Raw genomic sequence first — 14,003 nt, forward strand, 5'->3', positions numbered from 1 at the left:
AAATCAAGCCTTATACACCCACAAAAGAGACAAGTGACAGTGTAACAGCCACCACCGTCATGATTCCTCACAATCCAGAGACTCAGATCTTTGTGACAGCGATCATCCAGAGGTCAGGTAAACAAAACTTTAACCAGCTGCAGAGCTGCTCCGAGAGACTAGCGAACTTGAACAATTGGCTTCAGGGAGGTGTGAGAAACAGGTTGGTTGGGCAACTTGGTATAATGGAATTTGTGCAAGAGACCTGCTGTGTACTGAGAGACTTGCCAAATATTCCACTATTTTGAGAGGTTACATATATACACATTACTAAAAATTCATTCCTTCTGTGTGTTTCTTCATCTTTTGAATTTTTCCTATTTGTCTTTGTGGAAATGTCCAAATCCAACATTTGCATGCTAAAATTACTTTGGATCATTTATCTTCTCAATATATTTCTCCACAAAGGAATGCAGATTCATTTTCTGTTAAAACTATGAGTGAAGTTAGAGATTGAGTCACTGTGAACTTCTGAATCCTTACCTAATAACCTTTGTTCCTTTGTGGTTTTCCATAGCATGTGTGGAAAGAGGCTGTTCAATTCCTGGCAACTGTATGAAATGCTCACAGGCCATGGATTAGGACTGTGCTAATGTAATTAACGGAGACTCTTACTCTTGTTTACATTGATACAACTGTGCTGCATGAAGTTTGATCTTAGCTTCCAAGGGAACTAATTCTACTAGAAGAGACTGAGTCTTTGGGAACACTGTGGCTTTTTCTAGACTTTCAGTTGATGTCCTATGCTTCTGAAGATACCAGGAGATAACATAGGGCACATACGGGTTGAGAGGACCATTATTTTTGACATGGCCGAGCTCTGCTTTCCTAACCACATGATAACTTAAATATTTTACAGATTCAGAAGTAATTCACAGTCCCCTGGATTCTTGCTAAGAGGGGATATGATCTGGCCCATTGTTTGTTCTGGGTATCATATGTAATACTTTGGCTTGTCTTGATTCTTCCCACGTTTCCCTAGCCCATTCTGCATCTTAAGTTTTGCAGATCTTATTGTGGATTTTTCGTGTGGGAGCAGTTTTGTGTTTTCAACTGGTATGGCAGCAGATCAAGCAGGAGGTTTTGGCTTGTGCACTGATTCTGGAGGCAGGTTTTGTAGAAGGTTGCTCTGATTTTTGGCTTGTAAGCCATGGGAGCATATACCATGTATGACTTGATTCTAAGTTAGCCCACTCACTAAATAGTTTGCTGACCACATACAGTAACTTAAGAAGAGGGCTGAAAAACAGAGATAATACTGAACAAAGCACAGAAAAAGTGCATCACAGAAGGATCAGATGCTGAATGCCTAGTGAAATTGCATAATTAAGCTTCTGGATTGCAACTATGTAGCTTACAGAGTGTTTCATGGTAGCATTATTTTCTGTTTGACACTGGCTGTGTGACGTGCTGTATGGTTGCCTATCCTGGAATTACCTGGGTACCCGGTGTATTTCATAGCAAAATGACCAAAGAGGGATAGATAGTGCTGAGGCTGAAGGAGTGCTTCTGAGTTGTTCCACTTCTGACACACAAACTCTGGGAGCAAAGACTAGCATAATCTATTTTTCCTGTTATTCTAAACAGTAGTGGAACTCCAACTTTCAAAATGCTGAGAACTGGTCTGTGTCAGGTACAAGCACAGATAGGTGCTTCTCAACAAAAATGTGCAGAAGAAGAAAGTTAAGAAGATTGTTTGAAGCTTTATAGTGAATCAAGTCTAATTCAACACTTGAACTCAGATTTCCTTACAGTTAGTCTTTTGATTTACATATGTGATCATCCTGAGAATACAAACTGCTAATACTCACTGTAGCCAAGGCCACAATGTAAGAAAAATGTGTCTTATTAAAAAAACCAACAAAAAAGTATATATTTCCCTGTATACATGCTTCTTTGTGTGTGGTATATAACACCGTCTTCCAGATAAATTCCTTGGATCTAATCCTGTTCTCATTAAACCCGCACAGCTCTACGCTTACACTAGTGTAATTGAGGAAAGAATTTGTTCCTGTAAGAATTATTTTTCTAATAAGAAGGAAGCAGAGACTTTTGGCAAATAAACTAACTTGCAACTCTTATTGAACAACGCTAAAACAAAAAACATAAAGATGAATTGGAAGAGTAACAAAAGAGGGACTATACAACAGACTAAAGAGAAGACTCATGTGCAGATCATATCTACTTCTACTTCATATCTACTTCATGTGGACATGATAACTCGTCTGTGTAGGTAGATTTCTGATTTCATGTGAGGTGGAATGGATTCTAGGGTGACTTCCCAGTTTTAATAAAGGCATCCACTCTGAGGTTTTTAGCCAACTTTTATTTAAAAAAATCTGGAAATTGTCCCTCCCAGTAAAAAAACATAAGGGGTGCTCTGTCTCATATACTAATACTATGTATAATACAAATATGCATACAAATACTATGTATTCTTCTCTGTTTTATCTTTGTATGGAGGGTTGAAATGCATAGAAAAGGAATGACTGGAAGATTTACCTTCCAGGCCATTTTTGTTTCCTCAGTCATCCTGGGTTTTCTATTAATTCTGACTGGAGAGAAGTAGACTGATGAGAGGATCCCTTTTCTATTGCTTGTAGATGAACACAGCACAGAGTACCTGCCTCTGAAGCGCTGCAAGTTACAGCTGCTCTAGGAAGCACCAGTTTCCGTGCTGAGGTCATCAGGGACCACGCCATGGGCAAGGGGTTTCTTGCCACGTGCTTGGCTTTGAGTTCATCATAATGTGGTAATCTGAGGCATAGTCAATGTAATTTTGCTATCTTCTAAGTTTCTAGCTAGGTAAATTGTAGTTAAGTTCCTCACTGAATACTTGAAGGTATCTAATCTTCTAAGACGGCAAGCATAGTGAAACTGAAGGTTTTGTTTAAATTTAAGTAGATGCTGAGGGGAAGCTTTCACCAGTTCTTCTAGCTACAGTCAGCACTGACTGAAAGAGAATAGAAACTTTACAAGACTCATCATATGGACATCTTTCTAAAAATGTATTTTTTTTTCACTTTACTTTAGATCCAAGTCTTATAAAGCTGTGCGCAAAGAAATTACCCCATTTTAATTAAAAGGTCTATCTAATCTTTTTTATTCACTAAAGATTCATTAAATCTTTACCATTTCACTGATTTGGAGGATTGCGGTAAATGGTTGTTTTCATTGACATCACTTCTTGAAATGGCTATTGGTTTTTTTGGCATACATATTTTCTCCTGTTGTTAATCATAAAGTGTTGAGCTATGGAAATCACTGAAAGCTACAGAAATGAACAACAGAGTCTCATTTTGAACTCTCTGCATAATGTATTCTTAAAGAGAAACCTTACGTGCATGATCCCCAGTTTCTACTACCATGGAAGAAATACTTTGGAAGTAGTGAAATACAGCCCAGGCATTGGATCTGTCTTTGGGTCTCACAGAAAGGGATTTTATTAGTGCCAAAAAATTAATTTGAAATAGAAAAAATCTAAGGCTAAGTAGAATCATTGGTTGCCATACCAATTTGGTTGTGACGGTGTGTGAAACGTGACATTTTATGTATTAATTAGGAGGAGGAGGGAGGGAAGAAGTGGAAAAGAAGGATAACATAATTAATCTTTCTTCCTTTTGGAAAACCCAGAAAAAAAAACCAAAATAAAGCAGGACTGCTGCAAAAAGCCTGGCTCCATCTTCTTGATAACTGGTACTTTGAGGCTACTATTAAGTTCCCCCAAAGCCTCCTCTTCTCCAGGCCACTTCCCTCAGTGTCTCATTTTCCTTCTTCTATCAGGAGAATTAATATATTGAACTGATGCTAAAAAAGACAAATCTTCATTTTCCCTTAGAATTAGTATTAGGATACATATATGTCAACCACTTGAAGCCCACTAATTTTATCAACTGCAGGTCTGACTCTGACATAACTTAATGTACACTTAAAGATCTAGAGTGAAAACTGAGGGCCAGATGATAACCCATCCATCATCCAGCAGTTCCTGTGTAGCACCAATTTTCTTTCCTTCCTCACCTATCTACATGGTGTCATTCATTCTCTTTTGGGATTACATGCTGATTGATTTATTGAGTGATGGAAGAAAATATTCATTGATTCTGTACAGTGGCAATAATAATGTATTAAACAATAATTAACTCCAGTAGCAAGATGTAGTTGTTCTGTTCTTCCCTGGATGTGAGTAGCTCCTCAGGTCTCCACCCATTAACAAGAACCTGGGAAAAGCCACACCAGCAAAGGAGGCCCTTGCTGTACTAGGTTATAATTTGTATAACTTTCCTCACATAAAATGGAAATGCTGACTTAATCTTCTGTTAGAGATAGTTCTTCATAATAGCAGAAGATTCAGAAGATTTCCAAGACCCAACTGGGTGTAGTCCTCAGGAACTTAAAGCTGGTCTCGCTGTGAACAGGAGGTTGGATTAGAGACCTCCTGTGGTTCCCTCCTCTGCCTGAATTATCCTGTGATTCTATGATGTTCATTCTCCTGAATCAAAAATAGTGGTTTTGTCCATATGTGTATTGCAGTTATGTATTTTTAAAATTGTATTTACCAATCACATTTGACTTAGAAAACATCAAAAATTCCATTAGAGCATTGTATGGGTGGCTTCTCCAGTTTCATCACCTCTTTTTTCCTGTGGCTTCATGAGAGAATTTGACTGGAGAGATCTAAAAAATGCAGTAATGCTTCCTGTTTTCCACACAAAAAAAAAAAAGAAAAAAAAAAAAAGTTGGAATTGGTCATATCTCAGTCTCACTCTCTTTTTTGGTTGTTATGTAATAATACATGTAAGAAAGTACATGTGCGAGAATCTTTTATAATTTCATTCTCATTCAAGTAAGTTTCCTCATTTTGCTTCAAGTTATCAACATTATGAAAGAAAAAGTGAAACCACAGCTCTTCTATAGACACATACATTTCAGTTTCTGTCGCGCGTAGTTGGTGAGCAGTCAGCTGTATTCCTTGAAGAGTGCTTGGTCTGTTTCTTACATTTGTGAGATGTCTTTTAGCTGTTATGATTGTAATATTTTAAATGTACTAATGGTTACAGACTGAATTTTGTGATGATCTATTTCACACTTATTCATGATGTTAGTCTTTTGCTTCAAATAAAAAGTTATTGATGATCAGTTTCTTCAGATAAATTTTTAAGACAAAAATTATGTCCAATCATCAGCTCTGCCTATTTTGCCAAGGAATTTAACATAGACTGTGCCGTTGATGTCAGCAAGAATAGGATTAAGGAGCAGGATTTAATTTACTTAGCTGTAACAGAAGAAGTCAGAATTAGCTTTAGCAGTTAAATTACTTGTGGCAGAATTGTTTGTTTATGTCCCTAATATTCCTGTGGTATATTTTTGAATGATAGATCATTTAAGCTGACTCACACATCTGAAAGATTAACATTTTACCAATATTCAGTTACCTTATTGCATATTCTTGTTAGTGTAAGAGGCAGTTTAACTGAAAAATGAATGCTAATAAAATGCCTTTTTAGTAATTCATTTTGAAAACCATTTGACCTTAACTACAATGAAAGTAGACTGTAAAAATCATCATAGATTCCCTTCCTTGAACTTTTCATAATGCTGAAAAATGACTGAGGGAAAGAAGCAAGATCCAGTTACTGTACCCTGTTTGTACAGCTGTACTTCATTGAGTGGAGGCTTGTGTTACACACAGTTTGTGATAGGAAGTAAATGCTTTTAAAACAACTAAGGAGACAGGTCTTTAACCTCCACCTTTTCAGATTCTTTGTTCACTCATTTAGCTTCTGTTGAGGTCTTGGAGAACATTTCAAATACAAATTATTATTGAGTACTGAAGCTCATCTGAATAATTCATCTCCTAGTGAGCTCATTAGGCAGAGATGCATTAAGGTTTTGTTGGCTTTTATTTTTTTCAGAGAGATCACTAATTCTTGATACAGTGAATGCTTGTTCCTTCAGGAACAAACGCTTTCAAAGAAGGGAGGATTCTCAGATTGAGTGTTAAATGTTTTACAATAGTTGAAATTAGTTTTAATTCATCAATTGTAAGGATTTTCAAAGACTTAGAGGACATTTAAAAATGATGTTGTCATGTAAATTACCAAACTGTCAAAATTAATTAGATTTGAAATTCTTAGTTTCTAGCATACAAGACTGTTACCTCCTGTTACAAGACTATCTAGTCCCCTGAAATGATGAAGACACCTTGAGATTCATTAAGGGGATTTTTTTGGCATTACTTTACATTGCAAGTATATGTTAATGACCAGACCTAAACTATTTGATACAAGCTTGGTACCAGATAATTTCAGGACTTCAAATATACTTTATGAGATCATTCTGTGAATGTAATTCTAGTATCTGCCAAAGGCACTTCTCTAACTATTCTAGTGAAACATATCAGTGGCAATGGGAGCATGCAGCTGGCAAGCCAGTAAACTTTTAATTTCTGTAATCAGATGAGAGTTTGTGTACACTTCAACCCGTGAAATACATGTGACCTTAAAATTAGGTTTATGCTAAATAGGCATTATGTGGGCTGCATTAACCACCCACTTTCTCATTTTGCTGCAATTAAGGTCATCCTCATAGCTTGGTAGCTATACATCTGACAGCCATGAACATTTCTATCTTAACCTCCCACTTAAGGCTGTCCAGATATCAATATACACTGCAGAGGGGCCACCCAGATCTGCACTTAATGAGAAAATGCATTGAAATACAATCAGGATTTTGAAGTAGTCTTCTTCACTGGGCTGCATTAGAGGTGCTATGCCTTCAGAGCACATGGCTGACACTGGTTTTGCCCTTATTTCAGCAACTTTTTTTGAACTGTGACACAATAGAGCGACTGCTTTCCTTTGGCTGGGTCTAGAATTCCCAGCAAGCAGTCATTTGTTTTTCCATTTGTCACTAGCAGACAGGCAACGGCTGTGTTTTGTGGTCTGTGGTACAAGTGGGCCTGAAAATTTACATGTCCCAGAAAACTGTAAGCACAACATCAGACACCAGTTAGGTTGTTTAAATTTGAAGTGTAAGAATTTTGGAACATTTTATGTCCCCTTCTAGTCTTGAAGTATAACTTCAATAAACAAATGCAGGCATAAAAGCATCCTTAGTCCTTGTCTCTCTGAACCCCATAACAGAACTCCTACCGACTCAGGTTATCAGGACTCAACTCAGACTTTCTGGCTGTTTAATTCTCATCTCACACATCTTTCTGCTTATCCAGCAGTGACTTAGTTCCTGCCACAGCCTTGCCTTCTTCATCATAAAAGTTACACTGACTTGTGTCCACTTACTGACATTTAACCTAGCCTACAGAAAGTCATCTCTGAGCATTAGGTTTTATTACTTTCTATACTATGGTAAAATAGCAAAGTGTGAATTGGGGGATTAGCTGCTTTTATCTTAAGAAAAAAGGCCATGGGAAACAAATGTTGCTTTGTTCTCTAGTACATACCTCATTAGAAATTATGTGTTTTGCAGAGGTTAATATACTGTGGGCAGCGCACCAAATACATCATAGTTCTGAAGATTACAACCTATTCACAGCCTTGAGACAATCTGTACTGCAGAAATACACCTCCTGGGTAAGTTGCACAAGATTTGACAAAGAAATTCATATCAACAAGTTTTAGTAAAAGTGAAACATAGTGTTTATTTCCCTTCAAAGAAAAACATATAAATTATGTAAGATGATTGACACTGAAAACACAGAAGTTCAAACTGAAGAATCTGAGAATCATAAGCTTTAAATATACATTCATTAATGTTTTTACAACAAACTTGAAAAGAGATACAGTAGTTAAATTTAAGAAGGCTAATTATAACCCTGCATTTATATTTTCATAACTTCCTGAGTAAAATGGGACAATTTTTTCGTTCAGTTATTCATGGATAAGTACAGGAAAAGACCACAGTATAACATAACTACTCTAGAATATGTCTGTATAACTGAAAGGAGCAAGGAGAGAAGTCATTCCTAAAGATTGCTTTGGACATGCAAATGTATTTATTTGTCTCTGCTCATTCATGTCATGTGTCAGTGCTCCAGTAAGGGCAGTATGCCACTACTTTTACCTAGTGTTATTTCATACATAATTTATTTTAAATGGTGAACTGTGCACATATCCAATATAAATTAAAATGAGTGCTCATATACAGATTTTAAAAGAGTATATTTCCAATTACATTCATAATGTAACATACTATTCAGTGTTTAGTCTTGGGCCCAGGATAACTGCTGATTTCCTCAGTTGCTCTCTCATGTTCTCTGTTGACTCTATTTTTAACTCAGCTTGTAGTTTCTTTGCTTGTTTTTTAAAAAAGAATAATAACTTCAAAATTTGAATTTTCAGAATTACAGTTCAAAAGCAATATTCAATGTATTTTTGTATATATATAAAATATATAAATGCTATTCTCCAATGAGGTATAATACTGGTGGTGGAGGAAACCCACAGTCCTCTGGAAATCTCTGCAACTAGCCTATGAGCAAATGACTCAAAGCCGAGATTGTGTGCTCACACAAATACAAATCCAGTGTAACTACATTAACTTCAGTAAAGTTAGTCTGGATTTATGTTCATATAACTGAGTATGGACTTAGTCTGTTATTCATAACAGTTCCAAGCCCATGACATTAGATGGGCACTAGGTTCCAAAAAAATTACTAGTTCTGGAAATTGTGAAGCTGATACTATTTCTTCATTTTGTTTCTTAAAGTCTTCTCTGTAAATTCTTGTTATTTTTTTTATTCAGGAAATAGTTATCTGATGTTGGTAGGAATCCCTCAAATTTACACAACCATCATGAACAATAATGGAAGGGATGCATCTCTCACAACTCTGCTTCCTATGTAAATACTGCCATGTTAAAGGTTTAACCATCGGGACTATATGTGCAAATCCTTGACAAAAACAATAATTCAAAAAAGACAAAAAGCCTGTGAGTACATATGGGTGTGTACATAAGTGCTTTGCCTGTGTGGTTTGGAGGATGATACCTCAGAGAAATATTCAGGAAGGCCAAGACGTCTGGCCTCGTTAGATTCTGAAGACCATCCTCAGGACCACACTGATATCACTTGGCAAATAATGTATGTACATTTAAAATTCATTTGCTTTGAACAAAGGGAAGCAAACATAGGAATCCATAATACTTTTGCGTGCAGTGTTTTTTCCACTAAATATTTGGTATTAGCCAGGATATTTGGTTAATGTAAACATCGGTTTACCTCCCTCCAGATCTTTTGAGAGGTATGCAAGTTTTCTTTATTCAAAGCCTTGCTGCACTGCTATTTTTTTGACTGCCAGACTTGTCCAGAACCCCATGGATGCATCTGCCTTGAAGCTGAAGCTCAGTGAAGCCTTTATTTAATCTCTGAGAGTGATCTGATGTTGCTGAACGTGTACTGTTGAATGCAGTTTGACATCCAGTTTTGTGGAGGCTGTGAGAAAGTTGTGGTGGATGATGTGGGATTGTGGGACTGTTCTACTGCCAGTTCTGTATGTGTTTTAAGTTAATCGTTACAAGATAAATAAATCAGCATATTAATCTGTGTGGGTTGTGCTCGAGCTGATTGAAGAGAAGTGGAATGAAAGAGAAGAGAAAAACATGCTTGAAGTACAGTCAGTTGTGTGAGATGTACTCCTGAACTTGGAACCAAATGTGTATTGCTTCATGTCGTTTGCACACACAGTTTCTGTTACTCCTGTGAAGGGGGCAATAGAAAAGCAGACCTACTGTTAAGACTGAGAGATGGTTTTGAAGCTCATTTTGTGGGAAAAAGATGTGGAAAAAAAATGTATATTCATTTTTAAGAAGTCAGCAAGCCAGTGCTACATAAATTTTTGCTTCTGATGAAACAGTGTAATTGTGAAAGGAGAGAGTTGCATATACACCTTGAAAAGCTATGATTTAATTCGAGTACCAGTTCTCAACTTTCTTCCAAGGGTAAGATTTAATTGCAAATATTAGATCCATAATAATTTGATAGATTTAGACTATACATTTAGATAAAGGGTTGAATTATGCCTTACTGGTTTAAAAGCAGTGGAAACATCTGTATATAAATCTGGAAAGGGAATAACACTGTTCTGTTCAACACTGAGTCACAAAGTTCACTTCTTATCTACTAAGCAGTCTGCCAGGTCTGGGATCTGTAAGGGATGGGTTTTTTGTTTTTTTTATCCCTACCTTTAACTCCTGGAGAACCCTCACAGAAGTATAGCCCACAGTCAGTGTCTGTTGGCAGCTGCCCTGTGGCCCCACAGCCCTGCGGTGGCTGGCTGGCTGGCCAGCAAGGGCCACCCCATCAGCAGGTGGCCCCATAAACCCGGCATGGAAAAGGAAGAAACTTTGCCCTCCTGCTACACCTCAGGAGTTGCACATTTTTCCTGTTCCATAGTGGAAGTGTTTATAAGCTTTTACTGACAAATGAGAGTGAGAAAGGTAGAGCATGCCCACGTTGGAGAGCGTGCAGCAGACACTCTTCAAAAGGGGCAATGCCTTAAGCGTGAAGGCACCCAGCTGCAGTGCAGCAGCCTCAGATACAAATCCCTCTCCACCCCCTCGCTGAGTGCCTTTCCCATCAGGTTATCAGTTATTGTGGCGCTCTCTCAATCTCTGTTGCTGAATCCACAGTGGGAAAAGATCTGTGAGTGGGATAAACATTCTTCTGCAGTTTTGACCAGAAATTCCATCTTGGAGCCAGGAAAGCTTTTCCTCTACAGATTAGTGAAAGCTGGTACATTCCCATGAAATGTTTTGATTTGGTGAACTGGCATTTCTAGTGAAAAACTGTTTAATGATTTTATTATTTTTTTCTGACATTGATCTTGTTGTTTCAGTGGAACCACAAATAGGAGAAACCAAATCTTTTGTATGGGAGAGGTTTTCATTCCTCCCTATGGGTTCTACTTCCGTAAATGATCTTTGAAATCCTTTCTGTGCAAAATAAAGCTTACATTGCAAGGAAACATGAAGCAGTTTGGAAAGCATTCTCCTTTGTCAATCTCAAATTTACCTGTAGATTTATATAAAATTTTCCTCGTCTCACCACTTAGCCAGGAAATCCTAGTACTCACTGTGAGAAGTAGGTTAGAAAAAATATGAAGATGATCCTTCCTTCCCCTCTGAGTCATCTGTAAATACCACCAAATTGCCTCTGATACTTTTAGGGAAAAAGCATCTAATTTTTAACCCTGCTTTCAATCCTGCAACCACTGCCATGAATAATCTGAAAACCATCTGTTGGTTTTTTCTAAATCAACTTTCCTCTCCATTCCTTCTAAAAAATTTCCTGCTCTTATCATGCCATTAGACAGGTACAATCAATAATAAGAGAAAACTGCAGTAGCTTTACTTAAATGTGGCTGTGTGTCCTATTCCTTTGTTGGCTTCTTTGTAAAATAATCTTTGAGAAAAACCATGCCAGGCTTCTGGCTGTAGTGGGACAAATGTCTGTCTGGTTTTGTTTGGGTTGTGTTTTTTTATTTTTGTAGCTCTCCCACTTTTAATAATTAAATACTAAGGGGGTCCAGATTAGAGGAAGAAGGAAAAAGGAACTCTGAAAAGAGATTGACTCCATGCCAGTGTTTAGGACAGTTCTTCTAAAGTAAGGGAGGCTTGCACTACATCACTACATGTCTGTTTCAGAGCATGGAGAATTGTGGGTTTGAAAGTTGCTCTTCTGTTCAGTGGCATCCTTCACAAGGCAGTCTGATCTGCGTTTTTAATTCTTAAAGAAGTCTCATGCCCGCTTCTACTCCAGAATTTCATGCCTAAATGCCACATCCCCCCAATAGTGTTTACTAGCTCCCACCTTAGGTAAGAGTTGCTGTGGATTTTTGTGAGTTTACTTTGAGTGATTCTTAGGGATTGAAGGTGCAACTTTCACCTTCCAAATATATTTTTCTTTCTTTTTTGTTTTACAAATGAAGAAAAAAAAAAACAAACCCTTTTTCTGAAGAAAACAGTCTGACTTCTAACACAATGCAGGTCTTGGAATTCTTATTCTATTGCTCAGCCAGTTAAGCAAGTAATTGTGAAATTCCTGGGACTTTACTCTGTATGTGAGACACCACTGTGTTTCCTAAGTAAGCAATTTTCTGAAACTGTTTTCATGCTAGCACGTCTTTAGAACTCAGCAATATATCTGGCCTTCAAGGGAGATGCCATGAGGAAGTTAGGGTGAGAATTTGTAATTAACTTTGAAAGCCAAGTAAGCTGCCTTGCCCTTATGGTGCTCACGTAGGGAGTTCAGGTGGAAAACCTATAGTATTATAAATTCACACCTTGCTTACTCTGTGATAATTCTCCCCTATAAGTGAACCCTTCATGTCAAGGATATGTTGCTGTCTGCTCCATATAGTACACAGAATAAACATCTAGCCTCAGGATTTCTGAGGTCTTTTCTTGATTTTTTTACTTGTTCGGTATGACTTTTGGGAAATTACTTTTTCATCAATTTATGTCTCATTTGCTATAGCACATCTAATAATCAGTAATAATCAGTATCTATTCTATGTAATGTCTACATTATGGAGGTATTAGAAGAAGTAGTTATCTTGAGCAGTGCTTTGAGCTCCTGAGATAGTACTTTGTTATATCATCACAAGTTTTGAATTATATATATAATGTATATTTTCTTTCTCATTTTTCAGATTTTCAACTTGCCCATGGCTCTCTTCATTCCCCCTTCAGTGTTTGCTGTTCATCTACAGTTTAATCTACTTTACCAGTTTTGGATACATACAGAGGTAAACCAGGTTTTTAAGCCATACCTAAACAGTTAGCCTGGAGCAGTGTCCTGGAAATCCACTAGCAGCTGATTTATTGTGTAAGAAAAATCTTTGTCTGACTTCTTTAAGGAGAAACATCTGTTCATTTTTATTCCTTTTTCTGAATATATATTGCTAAGTTTATAAGAAGCAATGAGGCCAGTTGGTCCCAATTAGATCTAAAAAAAAAAGTAACTGTAAGGAATCAAAACTTTTTGCTATTTTAATACTATATTTTCCTATCTTGCAGCTTATTAAACATTTCTGGCAGATACTGAAACTGATTTCATTTCAAAGATAAATATTTTAGGGAAAAACATCCAAAACCTAGTGCTTCTTAAAGATCATTTAGAGTTGCAACTGAGGTCAGATATTGTTTCCTTCTTAGTGCAAGTAATTCTCAGATGAAGAATGCTCTTTGATTATCTGATAGCTATTTGTTTATGACTGCACCTGTTTATTTGTATTTTGTGAGTACATAGACAATATCTAGTTTACATACATATACAGTTAATAACCCACTGTGATTAGTAAGTAGTTTCCCACACTTCTCAGGTAGTTGAACAGCCTCCTGCCCTCTCCCTCACACTGAAGTAGAGGTGTTTAAAGGTATACTACGTTATATGTCAGTAGCGTATTTCTCAGTAGCCCCTAGTGGGCTGCGGCTAATTACCTCTACATCACTTAACTCCTTTGATTATTCTGACTATACAGATGCCTTTTTCCCTCTATAGTTTCATTATGTGATCTATAGAACAGTTGTTTTGGAAGGCAGTTTTATTTTCTTTATCTGCTATTTTAGGTGATTGTGTTGCTTAAATTACAGTTTTCATTTTCTCTTTTCTGTGTGTCTCCTAAAAAGAAAAAAAGGAAAAAAGCTACTTACAGTGACCCAATAACCCCAATAACAAACTTCTGTTGTTGAAATTTCACGTGTATTGGGCATATTTCTAAAATCATTAATGCATGTCTGATGCTCTGCAACAGCATCATTCTGAATAGGAAAGGCTTACAATAAAATGTCATGCACATCACCAGAAGTGACATAAACTCAAACAATACACAATTAAGCTTGTCAAAATGTTTTGAACAAATTTGAACACTTTGAAATGATACTAAATGAATCCTCTGAATCACATGATAGCAAAGTTTTGTTGGCCATGCCTTAGGTTCCCCAAA

General features: G+C 37.0%; 1 protein-coding gene across 6 annotated transcripts in view; it reads left to right on the top strand.

Annotated features, from left to right (window-relative positions):
• The window catches only part of AGMO (alkylglycerol monooxygenase), a 193,691-nt gene that overhangs the window by 72,619 nt on the left and 107,069 nt on the right, over positions 1-14,003 (top strand). For all 6 annotated transcript variants that reach the window (XR_012631931.1, XM_074892213.1, XM_074892224.1 and 3 more), the window contains exons 4-5: positions 7,528-7,631; positions 12,708-12,803. Coding sequence is in view for 5 of the 6 variants with exons in the window: in XM_074892213.1 (XP_074748314.1) it covers positions 7,528-7,631; positions 12,708-12,803 (200 nt within the window). In the remaining variant the exon portion in view is untranslated. The remainder of the gene's footprint in view (positions 1-7,527; positions 7,632-12,707; positions 12,804-14,003) is intronic.

The sequence above is a fragment of the Strix uralensis genome, chromosome 1 (genome assembly GCF_047716275.1).
Source record: "Strix uralensis isolate ZFMK-TIS-50842 chromosome 1, bStrUra1, whole genome shotgun sequence".
Lineage (NCBI taxonomy): Eukaryota > Metazoa > Chordata > Aves > Strigiformes > Strigidae > Strix > Strix uralensis.